A 15,478-nucleotide genomic window follows, 5' to 3' on the forward strand; every position below is an offset into this window, starting at 1 on the left:
ACAGCAAAATTTGTATTAAAAAATCCCACAGTTGCTCTTTCCCTCTTAACCCCTTAAGGACCCAGCCCAAATATACCTTAAGGACCTGGCCATTTTTTGAACATCTGACCACTGTCAGTTTAAGCATTAATAACTCTGGAATGCTTTTACCTTTCATTCTGATTCCGAGATTGTTTTTTCGTGACATATTCTACTTTATGTTAGTGATAAAATTTTGTCGATACTTGCATCATTTCTTGGTGAAAAATTCCAAAATTTGATGAAAAAATTGAAAATTTAGCATTTTTTTTTACTTTGAAGCTCACTGCTTGTAAGGAAAATGGATATTCCAAATAAATTATACATTGATTCACATATACAATATGTCTACTTTATGTTTGCATCATAAAATTGACATGTTTTTACTTTTGGAAGACATCAGAGGGCTTCAAAGTTCAGCAGCAATTTTCCAATTTTTCACAAAATTTTCAAAATCAGAATTTTTCAGGGACCAGTTCAGATTTGAAGTGGATTTGAAGGGCCTTCATATTAGAAATGCCCCACAAATGACCCCATTATAAAAACTGCACCCCTCAAAGTATTCAAAATGACATTCAGTAAGTGTGTTAACCCTTTAGGTGTTTCACAGGAATAGCAGCAAAGTGAAGGAGAAAATTCAAAATCTTCATTTTTTACACTCGCATATTCTTGTAGACCCAGTTTTTGAATTTTTACAAGGGGTAATAGATGAAAAATCCCCCCAAAATTTGTAACCCAATTTCTCTCGAGTAAGGAAATACCTCATATGTGTATGTCAAGTGTTCGGCGGGTGCACTAGAGGGCTCAGAAGGGAAGGAGCGACAATAGGATTTTGGAGAGGGAATTTTGCTGAAATGGTTTTTGGGGGGCATGTCACATTTAGGAAGCCCCTATGGTGCCAGAACAGCAGAAAACCCCAACATGGCATACCATTTTGGAAACTAGACCCCTCAAGGCACGTAACAAGTGGTCCAGTGAGCCTTAACACCCCACAGGTGTTTGACGACTTTTCGTTAAAGTCGGATGTGTAAATGAAAAAAAAAAATTTTTCACTAAAGTGCAGTTTTTCCCCCAAATTTACCATTTTTACAAAGGGTAATGGGAGAAAATGCCCCCCCCAAATTTGTAACCCCATCTCTTCTGAGTATGGAAATACCCCATGTTAGGATGTAAAATGCTTTGCGGGCAAACTACAATGCTCAGAAGAGAAGGAGTCACATTTGGCTTTTTGAAAGCAACTTTTGCTGAAATGGTTTTTGGGGGCATGTCGCATTTAGGAAGCCCCTGTGGTGCCAGAACAGCAAAAAATACCCACATGGCATACTATTTTGGAAACTACACCCCTCAAGGAACGTAACAAGGGGTCCGCTGAGCCTTAACACCCCACAGGTGTTTGACGACTTTTTGTTAAATTTGGATGTGTAAATGAAAAATTAATTTTTTTTTTACTAAAATGCAGTTTTTCCCCAAAATTGTACATTTTTACAAGGGGTAATAGGAGAAAATGACCCCCAAAATGTGTAACCCCATTTCTTCTGAGTATGGAAATACCCCATGTTAGGACGTAAAATGCTCTGCTGGCGAACTACAATGCTCAGAAGAGGAGGAGCGCCATTGAGCTTTTGGAAAGAGAATTAGTTTGGAATGGTAGTCAGGGGCCATGTGCGTTTACAAAGCCCCCCGTGGTGCCAGAACAGTGGAACCCCCCACATGTGACCCCATTTTGGAAACTACACCCCTCACAGAATTTAATAAGGGGTGCAGTGAGTATTTACACCCCCACAGGACTTTGGAACAGTGGGCTGTGCAAATGAAAAAGTTTATTTTTCATTTTTACGGACCACTGTTCCAAAAATCTGTCAGACATCTGTGGGGCGTAAATTCTCAATGTACCCCTTATTACATTACGTGAGGGGTGTAGTTTCCAAAATGGGGTCACATGTGTCGGGGGTCCATTGTTCTGGCACTATGGGGGCTTTGTAAACACATGTGGCCTTCAATGCCGGACAAATTTTCTCAACAAAATCCCAATGGCGCTCCTTCTCTTCTGAGCATTGTAGTTCGCCCGCAGAGCACTTTAAATTCACATATGGGGTATGTTCTTACTCAGAAGAGATGGGTTTACAAATTTGGGGGGGCTTTTTTCCTATTTCCCGATGTGAAAATGAAAAATTTAGGGTAACACCAGCATTTTAGTGAAAAAATATAATTTTTTTCATTTTCCCATCCAACTTTAATGAAAATTCGTCAAACACCTGTGGGGTGTTCAGGCTCACTATACCCCTTGTCACGTTTGGTGAGGGGTGTAGTTTCCAAAATGGGGTCACATGTGGGTATTATTTTTTTTTGCGTTTGTCAGAACCGCTGTAAAATCAGCCACCCCTGTGCAAATCACCAATTTAGGCCTCAAATGTACATGGTGCACTCTCACTCCTGAGCCTTGTTGTGTGCCCGCAGAGCATTTTACGCCCACATCTGGGGTATTTCTGTACTCAGGAGAAATTGCGTTACAAATTTTGGGGGTCTTTTTTTCCTTTTACCACTTGTGGAAATAAGTATGGGGCAACACCAGCATGTTAGTGTAAAAAAATAAAAAAAAATTACACTAACAGGCTGGTGTAGCCCCCAACTTTTCCTTTTCACAAGCGGTAAAAGGAAAAAAAGCCCCCCAAAATTTGTAGTGTAATTTCTCCCGAGTACGGAGATACCCCATATGTGGCCCTAAACTGTTTCCTTGAAATACGACAGGGCTCCGAAGTAAGAGAGCACCATGCGCATTTGAGGACAAAATTAGGGATTGCATAGGGGTATTCTACGCCAGTGATTCCCAAACAGGGTGCCTCCAGCTGTTGCTAAACTCCCAGCATGCCTGGACAGTCAGTGGCTGTCCAGAAATGCTGGGAGTTGTTGTTTTGCAACAGCTGGAGGCTCCGTTTTGGAAACCCTGCCGTACAAGACGTTTTAAATTGTTTATTGGGGGGGGGGGGGGGACAGTGTAAGGGGGTGTATATGTAGTGTTTTACTCTTTATTAGGTGGTAGTGTAGTGTAGTGTTTTTAGGGTACATTCACACTGGTGGGTTACGGTGAATTTCCCGCTAGGAGTTTGCACTGCGGCAAAAAATTTGACGCAGCCCAAACTTGAAGCAGGAAATTTACTGTAAACCCGCCTATGTGAATGTACCCTGTACGTTCACATGGGGGGGGGGGGGGGGGCAAACCTCCAGCTGTTTCAAAACTACAACTCCCAGCATGTACTGACAGACCGTGCATGCTGGGAGTTGTAGTTTTGCAACAGCTGGAGGCACACTGGTTGGAAAACCTTCAGTTAGGTTCTGTTACCTAACTCAATATTTTCCAACCAGTGTGCCTCCAGCTGTTGCAAAACTACAACTCCCAGCATGTACTAATCACCGAAGGGCATGCTGGGAGATGTAGTTATGCAATAGCTGGAGGTACCCAACTACAACTCCCAGCATGCCGAGACAGCTGTTTGCTTTCTGGGCATGCTGGGAATTGCAGTTTTGCAACATCTGGAGAGCTACAGTTTTTAGACCACTGCACAGTGATCTCCAAACTGTGGACCTCCAGATGTTGCAAAACTACAACTCCCAGCATGTCCAGACAACAAACAGCTATGTGGGCATGCTAGGAGTTGTAGTTTTGCAACATCTGGAGGGATATAGTTTAGAGACCACTGTATAGTGGTCTCAAACTGCAGCCCTCCAGCTGTTGCAAAACTACATATTCCAGCATGCCCAAACAGCTGTCTGGGCATGCTGGGAGTTGTAGTTTTGCAACATCTGGAGGGCTACAGTTAGAGACCACGGTCTCAGACTGTAGCCCTCCAGATCTACTTACCGGCTTCCGTAGGATCCCGGCAGCCGTCCTCTTCAGAAGCATGTGACGCCGCCCGCCGATCAACGTCGCCGCAGCCTCCGGACGGGTAAGTGGACGTCGGCGCCCGGTCCCCTTCGGTTCCCCGTTCTGCCCCGCCTATTGTGAGAGGGCAGGACGGGGAAAACGAAAGTTAACCCCCCCGCCCCCGGTCTGCTATTGGTCGTCGCCTCTGACGATCAATAGCAGACCAATAGCAGGGATAGGAGGGGTGGCAACCCTGCCACCTCACTCCTATGCCTACAGGGGGATCGTGGGTGTCTTGGACAACCGCGATCCCCCTTCTATTCCGGGTCACCGGGTCACAATAGACCCGTATGACCCGGAATCGGCGCAAATCGCAAGTGTGAATTCACTTGCGATTTGCGCCGATCGCCGGCGTGGGGGGGTCTGATGACCCCCCTGGGCATTTGCACGGGGTGCCTGCTGATAGATATCAGCAGTCACCCCGGCCCGGTCCCCGCCCGGCGCGCGGCGGGGACCGAAATTCCCACGGGCGTATGGATACGCCCTGGATCCTTAAGTACCAGGACGTCAAGGCGTATCCATACGCCCTAGGTCCTTAAGTGGTTAAAGGGGTATTCCAGGAAAAAACTTTTTTTTATATATATATATCAACTGGCTCCAGAAAGTTAAACAGATTTGTAAATTACTTCTATTAAAAAATCTTAATCCTTTCAGTACTTATGAGCTTCTGAAGTTAAGGTTGTTCATTTCTGTCTAAGTGTGATCTGATGACACATGTCTCAGGAAACGCCCAGTTTAGAAGGGGTTTGCTATGGGATTTGCTTCTAAACTGGGCGTTTCCCGAGACACGTGTCATCAGAGAGCACTTAGACAGAAAAGAACAACCTTAACTTCAGAAGCTCATGAGTACTGAAAGGATTAAGATTTTTTAATAGAAGTAATTTACAAATCTGTTTAACTTTCTGGAGCCAGTTGATATATATATAAAAAAAAAAAGTTTTTCCTGGATAACCCCTTTAAGTCATGTTGTGAGCACACAGAGCACTTTATGTCAACATGAGGTATTTCCATACTCGAGAGAAATTAGGCTACAAATTTTGTTTTGTTTTTTCACCTAATACCACTATTAAAAATGGAAAAAAAAATGGGGCTACAAGAACATGTTATTGTAAAAAAAAAAAATCCCCTCTACTTTGCTGCTATTCTTGTGAAACAACTAAAGGGTTAACAAACTTTCTGAATGTCATTTTGAATACTTTGGAGGTGTGTAGTTTCTATAATGGGGTCATTTATGGGGTATTTCTCACAGAAAGGCCCCTCAAATGCACTTCAAACTTAACTGGTCCCTGTAAAATTTAGATTTTGAAATTTGTGAAAAAATGTTAAATTGCTGCTATACTTTGAAGCCCTCTGATGTCTTCAAAAAAGTAAAAACATGTCCACTTTATCATGTAAACATAAAAGTAGACATATTGTATTTGTGAATATAAAATTTATTTGGAACATCCATTTTCCTTACAAGCAGAGAGTTTTAAAGTTAGAAAAATGCTAAATTTTCATGAAATTTGGGGATTTTCACCAAGAAAGGATGAAAGTAACGACAAAGATTTACCACTATGTTAAAGTATAATTTGTCACGAAAAAACGATCTCTGAATCAGAATAATCGGTAAAAGCATCCCAGAGTTATTAATGCATAAAGTGACAGTAGTCAGAATTGCAAAAAAGGGCTCAGTCCTTAAGGGGTTAAAAGGATACATAACACTAGATACACTTCATATTAATTATCATAGGTATTTAACACTATTCATGAAATATAGGAATGGGGGGGGTGTTAAGGGGTCACTGAATGGAGTCTGCCTGACAGGGCAGCAAGAGATGATGGATGGATGGATGATGAATGGATGGTGAATGGAGGATGGAGGGATGGATGGAGGGATGGATGGAGGGATGGATGGATGGATGGATGGATGGAGGGATGGATGGATGGAGGGATGATGGAGGGATGATGGAGGGATGGATGGAGGGATGGATGGAGGGATGGATGGAGGGATGGATGGATGGAGGGATGGATGGAGGGATGGATGGATGGAGGGATGGATGGATGGATGGATGGATGGATGGATGGATGGAGGGATGGATGGATGGATGGATGGATGGAGGGATGGATGGATGGAGGGATGATGGAGGGATGATGGAGGGATGGATGGAGGGATGGATGGAGGGATGGATGGAGGGATGGATGGATGGAGGGATGGATGGAGGGATGGATGGATGGAGGGATGGATGGATGGATGGATGGATGGATGGATGGATGGAGGGATGGATGGATGGATGGATGGAGGGATGGATGGAGGGATGGATGGATGGATGGATGGAGGGATGGATGGATGGATGGAGGGATGGATGGATGGATGGATGGATGGATGGATGGATGGATGGATGGAGGGATGGATGGAGGGATGGATGGATGGAGGGATGATGGAGGGATGATGGAGGGATGATGATGATGATGATGATGATGATGATGATGATGATGATGATGATGATGATTGATGATGATGATGATGATGAATGATGATGATGATGAATGATGATGATGATGATGATGATGATGATGATGATGATGATGATGATAGAGAGAGAGAGAGAGAGAGAGAGAGAGAGAGATAGATATATATATATATACACATATATACACATACACACATATATATATATACATATATATATATATATATATATATACATACACACACACACACACACACACACCCATAGAACCTGGTATACAGAATGCCTTTTCATCATGTGTAGAAAGAAAGCAATACTTTGCTCAGAAAATTAAGAAAGAAGGAGTTAAAGAATACAATAGATGGAAATGTTATAATAAATACTGCAATAATGGCATATAAAAAGGAGAAAAAAAAGCTCTCATTTTATATGTCTTGCTATTTGGGAAACAGAGACACAGAAAACCCATCATGATTCCAAGCATAAATTGAATAACACTGCCCCCTAGTGAATATAAAATATATGGAAATAAAAATGTCTAAGAAAAAATAAAAAACTGACAGCAGAAGAAAAAAAAAAAACACAACAAGAGAGAAAAAAAGATAACCATTCCAATGTGCTTAGATAACAACATATTAGTGTCAGCAAATCCTAACTGACTACCAGGTACTTTGTAATGTCTTATCAATTGGTATCTATGAAATACATTTTTCTTTCCTGAACATAGTCCTTTATGGTAAACAATAACAAGTGTTTTAGCAATTCATACATTCTCAACCTGAAAAGAACTGGTCATAACCTCCTCTAAACATATCAAACCCGAAATGATTGATACCGCAACATCCTTCCAATCCCCAGCCATAATCAAAGGATTCGATTTTTACATATTACTTTAGTAAATGACTCAATTACAGGAAAACATAGTACATTCTATTAATAAAATCTCTCCTCCTTTAATAGTGATCCATTACATCACCGTTACTACTGCCGATGATTAGACACATTTATGTCACAAATTAAGGCTCACTCAAATGGCAGAATTTATTACTTTAACCCCTTGGGGACTCTGGGTTTTCCCGTTTTTGCACTTTCAATTTTTCCTCCTCACCTTTTAAAAATCAACCATTTCAATTTTGCACCTACAGACTCATATGATGGCTTATTTTATGCGCCACCAATTCTACTTTGCAATGACGTCAGTCATTTTACCCACAAATCTACAGTGAAACAAAAAAATAAATGAATAAAATAAAAAAAATTGTGCAACAAAATTGAAGAAAAAAAACACCATTTTGTAACCTTTTGGGGGCTTCCGTTTCTACGTAGTACATTTTTTTGGTAAAAATGACACTTTCATTTTATTATGTAGGTCCATACAAACAAAATCAAACCTATATAAGTATGGTATAATTTTAAATTACTTCTGAAAAAAAAATCATAATTACATGCAGAAAAAAGTTGTCATCTGACCCCTCTAACTTAAAATTTTTCTGCTTACTGGGCGGTAGGAGGGCTAATTTTTTGCGCCATGATCTGAAGTTTTTATCTGTACCATTTTTGTTTTGATCGCTTTTTATAAATTTTTTATGGTATAAAAAGTGACTAAAAATACGCTATTTTAGATTTGATTTATTTATTTTTTTTACGTATACGCCATTGATCATGTGGTTTAATTAACAATATATTTTTATAGTTTGAACATTTACGCATGCGGCAATACCACATATGTTTATATTTATTTTTGTTTACATGTTTTTTTTTTTTTCATGGGAAAAGGGGGTGACTTGAACTTTTATTAGGGAAGGGGTTAAATCACTAACTTTTTTACACTTTTTTTTTTTTTGTTGCAATGTTATAGCCCCCATAGGGGGCTATAACATGCAATGCATTGATTGCCAGCACTGTTCACTGCTATGCCATTGCATTGATCAGCGTTATCGGTGGTCGAATGCTCAAGCTTGCATCTCAGGCTTGGAGCAAATCAATCGCCGACGTGTCGGAGGCTGGTAAGGGACTCTACTGCTGCATCCTAGCTGATCGGAACACCGCGGTTTCACTGCGGTGGTCCTGATCATCCAACTGAGCTGCCGGTAATGTTTTTTTTTTTTTTTTTTTACATTTTATTGCCACATCTAAAGAGTTAGTAGTGCGCGACACCACGATCTAACTACCATTAGCCACAGATATCGCAGGAGCAGGACGTACAGGTACGCCCTGCGTCCCCAAGAGGTTAATTCAGCAGTAAAAAATACTGATGCATTAGCCTCCCCTTGTTTTAATAGGATTCTGCTGCACCATGCACATAGCATAACTTCTGTGCCGTAGAAAATTCTGCAGCGGAAATTCAAATTCTGGACTCTACTGAAGCATGAATGTTTATTCTTTCAGTGCAATCCTCTAGGACATGCATTGGCATCAATGGAGATGGCGCATGTTCAAGCAGTCCTAGCAACGACTGTCTGTGCCTGCTGCACACAATGTCAACTCTAAACTCTTCTGGGCCGATATTTCACTGTCTAAATGGGTCCTTAGGGTATGTGGGTGGATATACAAGGTGGATATACTGGTTATTTTATCTGGCTTTGCTGGAAAAAATCCAGTAATTCCACAATTAAAAAGGAGAGGCTATCCATGGTAAATTGGTTAAGTGTTGCTGTTCTGCACATCCGCAGGACCCAGATATAAACAATGTATAGAGCTGGAAGCCTCAGCTCTGTCCATTATGCAGGGGTGGTGGGCAGGTTGCTGCAGCACTACAATGGTTGCAATTACACAGCAATTAATCTCTCTTAGGCTAAGTTCAAACTGCAGAATCGCCAGACAGAAAATTTACGCCCGGAGATTCCAAGTGCGGCTAGCACCGACTGAATCAGTCGGCCCTAGGACTGCGTGGACATTGCAGGCCCCAATAGACTGCAATGTGTTCCACAAGTATTTCCGCCTGAAGAATGAGCAACACCATTCTTCAGGCAGAAATTTTAAAGCAGATTTTCCATTTCACAAATTCTGCTTCAAAAATTCATAAGTGTGAATTTGTGGACGGAAAACCCATTCACTATACTATACATTTTAGTAAGCAGAATTTCTGCCTGCAATTTCAAAGCGGAATTGAAGGTGGAAATTCCGTAGTCGTCTAAACTTAGCCTTAGATTGGTGGGGGGCTGGAGTTCAAAAGGGAGCCTTTGTCCTATGTAAAGGAAAGCAAAACTACACTCGCTGCCTCTCAAAGTGCCTAAAATAACATGTCTAAAAATAAATCAACCTTGGCAACCAGATTTTGTTCCCTGTCTTATATGCATTTGGTGGCTCTCTGGTTTCACCTAGTAGCAACTGCATGGGGCTGGAATACTCATGTGATTTCAGAGCGGTTTGTTCCTCCTGTATTGGTCTCAGTTCAGGAAGCTAAATACATCTGCCAGCAATTAGGTCTTCTCGGTAGCGGAGTGGCATATTTATCAATTTCTAAAGACGGAATATTGTATAACAAGGTCGAAGTACATATACACGCCAAGTCTCACCTGGTGCACAGCTGTAAAGACATTTATTATAAGCAGCAAGATATTGAAAAAATGATGTTGAAAATACTACTGAAACCCGCCCCCAAAGGCAACATTAATAAATCTGCCCCACTGTGCCATAGACACTAACTGCACACTACTATAGAAAATTAAGTGGCGGGCACAGAACGCTGTGACATTTTAATAAAAGGCTAAAGAGCACAATGATTTGCAGTCGAGCCTCTTTCCCTAGAGCCACCTGATCAAAGCATCATAACAGTAATATGTGTTTTGCATACGACAGCCTATTAACTATTCATGCAAGAAAGCCCAGATGCTACATCCTGAGGCATTTGGAGTTTCATCATTTAGATGAAAACATGACATGCAGGGAATAAACAGCTGAAAAATGTAAACTAGATTAAATAAGAATAGATTTGTGAGATACAACCAGATCACCATCATGCCCCCTCCAATAGACCTGAATGAAGGGGGTGTGGTGTGACGTCACTAGGGGGCGTGGCCATGACATCCTCTCCCCGTCTCGGAAGCAGCGTCCGGTACATAATGCCAGGAGCTGCACAGATTGCTGGGGTCCCCTGCGATCATACATCTTATCCCCTATCCTTTGGACAGGGGATAAGATGTATAAACCCGGAATACCCCTTTAACATACAATCTTAAATGTGCACTGGCCAATACAAAAACTTTTTATATGTTGTACATCTTGCACTAACCTTTCTAATATACTTCATAAGAAAATGTTATTTCCTTTTTATAGAAGTCATGGCTTTGTCCAAGCTGAAGCACAGGCATGGAAAAATTCCAATAAGTGAGGGTGGGCTAGCACTGCTCTGTGCTCTCTCCAGTCTGATAGGACCCCTCTGTATCTGATAGGACAGAGGAGTGGTATCAGACAGGAGAGAGCACAGAGGAGTCCTATCAGACAGGAGAGAGCACAGAGGAGTCCTATCAGACAGGAGAGAGCACAGAGGAGTACTATCAGACAGGAGAGAGCACAGAGGAGTACTATCAGACAGGAGAGAGAACAGATGAGTCCTATCAGACAGGAGAGAGCACAGAGGAGTCCTATCAGACAGGAGAGAGCACAGAGGAGTACTATCAGACAAGAGAGCACAGAGGAGTGCTATCAGACAGGAGAAAGCACAGAGGAGTACTATCAAACAGGAGAGAGCACAGAGGAGTGCTATCCCACCCTCACTTACTGGACATTGTCCATGCCTGTGCTTCAATTTGGACAAAGCCATGATTTTTATAAGCCATGATTTCTATAAAAAGGAAATAAAAAAATTCTTATGAAGTATATTTGAAAGGTTTATGTTTTGCCAAGATGTTGAACATATAAAAGTTTTTGACTGACAGTGCCCATTTAAAGACATATACCAGTTTAAAAATAAAATAAATAATGTCATAATAACCTACCCGAGTCATGTGCAGTTTCCAATGTGGGTCCTTCTGGTCTCCTAAACGTCTAAAGTAGGACTCTGCCGAATAACACCCCCCCACCCCTGCCAATCACTGCTCAGACATGTAAGTGGGAGACAGGGGTAGGCAAGTAGCCCTTTTTATTTTGCCCAGCAGTGTGTACATTAATTTTAGATTTTATTTTATACTGGAATATCTCTTTAATTTAAAATCTTGAAAAGATAATAAAATGGAGATGTTAAAAAATGTTGCCTTAGGCCTTGTTCAGATCACGTTTGATGCTTCTGAGGCAAATGTCAAAATGACATGCTGATGTACCAGTGCCTGCTCAGACAGGCACAGGCCCAATTTATTTCAGTGGCCAGAGCGTAGTCAGTTAGTGACTACGTTTGGGTCAATTTCTCAACGTATCAGAGTTTTGTCTTGGGAGGAAAATTATTGCAAAACGCAGTCAAAATTTGTAATGACCCAAACATAGTGGGCACATAGAACAAAAAATAAAAATAAAAAAAAACACACATATATATACACACACACACACACACACACACACACACACACACACACACACACACACCTTATCCTGGAGAACTCCTTTAACAGCATTTAGAAATCCATTTTACAGCAGCTACATGGACACTGATACAAGGATAAAATAGACTGGAGATGAGCATGCTCTGTGAACTGTGCAGAGATGACTTTGCAAGATGTGGTCATTAACTTTTAATAGCCTAGTTTTATCTATATGATGTGATCTTCCACTGTGGATGTTAAAGAAGACCTGTGACCCAGCCAAACATTGCACCCCAGATGGGCATACAATACTATGTGCTGTTGCTGCCTTGAGAGGCTTTGATTTACATAAGGAACATGCTGGCGCCAACAGTGTGATCTTAGGCAGCAGGATGTTACGAGATGTATGTAATCCTATATCCTGCCAGTGTAGGGGATGGTGGGGGTAGTGGCACACAAAAGTGAGTTGTGAGCCAGGATCTTGTGCTGCCCTTATTCGCCTCTGGGGAGTAAAAAAACAACACGAAGGAGTCAAAGAAAACAAGGATTGTGCAAGTACTATTACCCTCATGAGTGGGCTCCAGGACACCCCTTATGTAAATCCCAGCCTTCCACTGCCGCTTCAACACACAGTAGTGTATGTAAGAGCATCTGATGGATTTTATGACATATGGGTACAAAAACCTTCACATCTCAGGAATTAAGGAGGGCATATTAATATTATAAGAACGCCCCTAGAATCAGTCCCAACCCAGGCATTTGGGATAAAAAAAAAAAAAAAATCAAATAAAAAAATCACAAATGCCTGGGGAGGCCGAAGGTCCTGTGATAGTTTATGGTTAGGCATAGTGGATAGACTGAAAACTCACACTTTGGAATAATTTGTATGCTTTAATGTCTCCCTTTGCTTATAGAAAGGGGTTCCAACTGAGAACGTTTTATTTACGCCCATAACATCCACATGCCATAATAGAGGCCAAATTCTTTTGAGCTGAATGACAACTGCTGTTAGTGTAATGGCGGACTGATGTATCTCTAGTGTTTCTAGACTCCTCAATAGGAATCTATGTTGAAAAAAATGAATGCATTAGTGCATATTGCTTTCCTTTTAAGTGTATGAGAAAAAGAATAATAATGGGCATAGCAAATAAGACAGAACTTCATAGTTTGAAAACACCTAACACATTTAGAATTGAATATATATCTTAAAGATATCCAGTGGACAAAAACTTATCCCCTATCTGCAGGCTCCGGCTCAGCTGCTCTGATCATGATTCGCACCCTGCACGTCAGCTAGTCAAAACGCGCCCCCTCCATTCATTTCTATGGAAGAGGAAGGGACATGCAAGCACTGTGTCTCCGCCTTTACCAAATAGCGGAATGGAGGAGAAGTGTTTCGATCAGCTTCATGCTGGGTATGAGACATGCTTTAGTGAAGCATAGCCGAGCCAAGTCAGAGCCCCGGACAAGAGATCTCGGATAAAGGATATGTTTTTGTCCGCTGGATATCTTCTTTAATAACACAGCTAAAAAAAAACAAAACAAAAAGTTTTTTTTTAAGAAAGCTGAAAAGTAAACTACACTATTCCATACTTTGTTTTTTTTAGCCCCATAAACATGCTTAGTGTGTATGCCAAGAGATTCATCACAAGCCTTAATAAAACATGTGCCCTTAAAAGAAGAAATTTAGGAAAAACTTACTGTGTAGGTGATTGCTGCCAACATTCCTATCAAGGTCAAGGAGCTGATGGAAAATGACAAGGCGTCCAAACCATCTGAAAAACAATTTGTCTTATGTGGTGACAACTCTTTTATGGAAATAACAGATTATTTTTGCTAGGGTTATTGCTGTTGTAAATTACAAGAATCATGCAATCCTTTCAAGATTTACATACAAAATACATCTTTATTTTCCATGGTAAAACAAAATAAATGGACTAGTCTTGTCCACATATGGCCAGTAAATGAATACAAAATCCTATCATAGTCCAAACATTTACATTACTACTACACAAATAACATCTAAAAAACACAAAACATTTAATAGCTGAACACGAGATGCATTTCCGGGTGGTCCTTGACTTGCTGATTCAAGAAAATATGCAGAATGTCCACCGGACATTTTGCGCTTTTTTAGCCGTGTGAACATGGCCTTACCCTGCAAAGCAGATAAGGAGGGAAGGAAGGAAGGAAAGAAAGAAAAAAGGAAAGAATCCCCCCTGAAATCCACACAGTGTAGAAGCAAGTTTTCTTAATTTAGGGGAAAAAAAAAATTCAATCTCAAACCCTGGATCAACAACTCTTCTTTAGAACCTAGTAACTTTAACATGTAATCATTTTGGATTATAGTTACTTGTAGTAAGTCTCACTGCTCTTACAGTAAAGAATCCCCTTCATTGTTGTTGTAGAAATTTATCATCTAGGCATAGAGGGCACTCCCTTGTTATTGTTACAGACTTGGGTATAAATTGATCATGGGAGAGATCTCTGTACTGCCCACTGACATTTATACATAGTTAAATAGGTCACCCCTAAGTCGACTTTTCCCTAACCTAAATAGACCCAAATTTTAAGGGTCTCAAAAATAATTTTCCTGTTTTAGCCATGTGTCTCTACTTATTTTACAAATACAGTGCCTCTAATTTTAGAAATGAAAATGACAAAATGACTCCATCATTTTTTTCCCTCAACAGTGTGGGATTCTATAATTTTTCCACTCTGCAGGATGCCAAAAAACATATGCTAGTAAATTAAATAATTTACTCATTTGTATGAGGTATGTTTCACAAATATTGTAACTCCAGAATTTTGCCTAGGGTTTACTCATTTGTAGGAGCCCTTCATCAGAAGATGTAGTTTGCTTAAGAAAAGCCAGATGTCACTGAACTACTAAAGCCAAAAAGGATGCTATCAAATATGGTAAATAAAATAAATAGAAAAACAATACTCCTTAAGCTTAAAATCCACTAAGAACAGCAATTATGAAGGCTTTCCATATCAGAATTGTGAAACAGCTGTGCTTCTCCTAAGCAGCTGAACTAGAAGTAATGGCACATGTGTTTATCTAATCTATGCTAGGAAGTTGTCAGATATGTAAAACCTTCATAGAGTTAGAGAGGCACTGTCACCATCATAAAAAAAAATAAAAAAAAAATATGTTGCAGATATACTTATTCAAACACTCTCTCTTCTATATGTTTAAAAAAAAATATTGTGATTTTATATCTGGCCATTATAAATTATGGCTATCAGATGTTACTATACAAGCTTATTTGATTAGGGCTGCAACTAACCATTATTTTCATAATCAATAAGTGAGCTGATTTGTATAATTGATTAATTGGATTTAACCCCTTCCAGACCTATGGTGTACCGTTATGTCATGGGTTGGGTCCGTGTCATAACCGGCAGATCCCTGCTACTATCAGCAGCTGACATCTGCCAGTAATGACGGACATCGGAGCTGGCTCAGATGTTAGTTATTGAAATGGTTAAATGCTGTGATTAATAGCAATCATGGAATATAAAAATTTAATGCCGGTAAACCCTGGGGTCTAGGGGACTGGTGGTTTCCCAGGATGGCTGTCCAAGAATAACCGTAATAAAAAGTGATCAAAAAGTCATATATA

At 40.5% G+C, this 15,478-nt stretch overlaps 1 protein-coding gene across 1 annotated transcript in view; it reads right to left on the bottom strand.

The window, feature by feature from the left end:
• Positions 1–15,478, bottom strand: part of LMBRD1 (LMBR1 domain containing 1) — a gene marked incomplete in the record, with an annotated part of 250,015 nt that overhangs the window by 151,128 nt on the left and 83,409 nt on the right. The window contains 1 exon segment of the mRNA XM_056565826.1: positions 13,551–13,624. Within this exon segment, the coding sequence (XP_056421801.1) occupies positions 13,551–13,624 (74 nt within the window).

The sequence above is a fragment of the Hyla sarda genome, chromosome 3, assembly GCF_029499605.1.
Source record: "Hyla sarda isolate aHylSar1 chromosome 3, aHylSar1.hap1, whole genome shotgun sequence".
In the NCBI taxonomy this organism is placed as follows: domain Eukaryota; kingdom Metazoa; phylum Chordata; class Amphibia; order Anura; family Hylidae; genus Hyla; species Hyla sarda.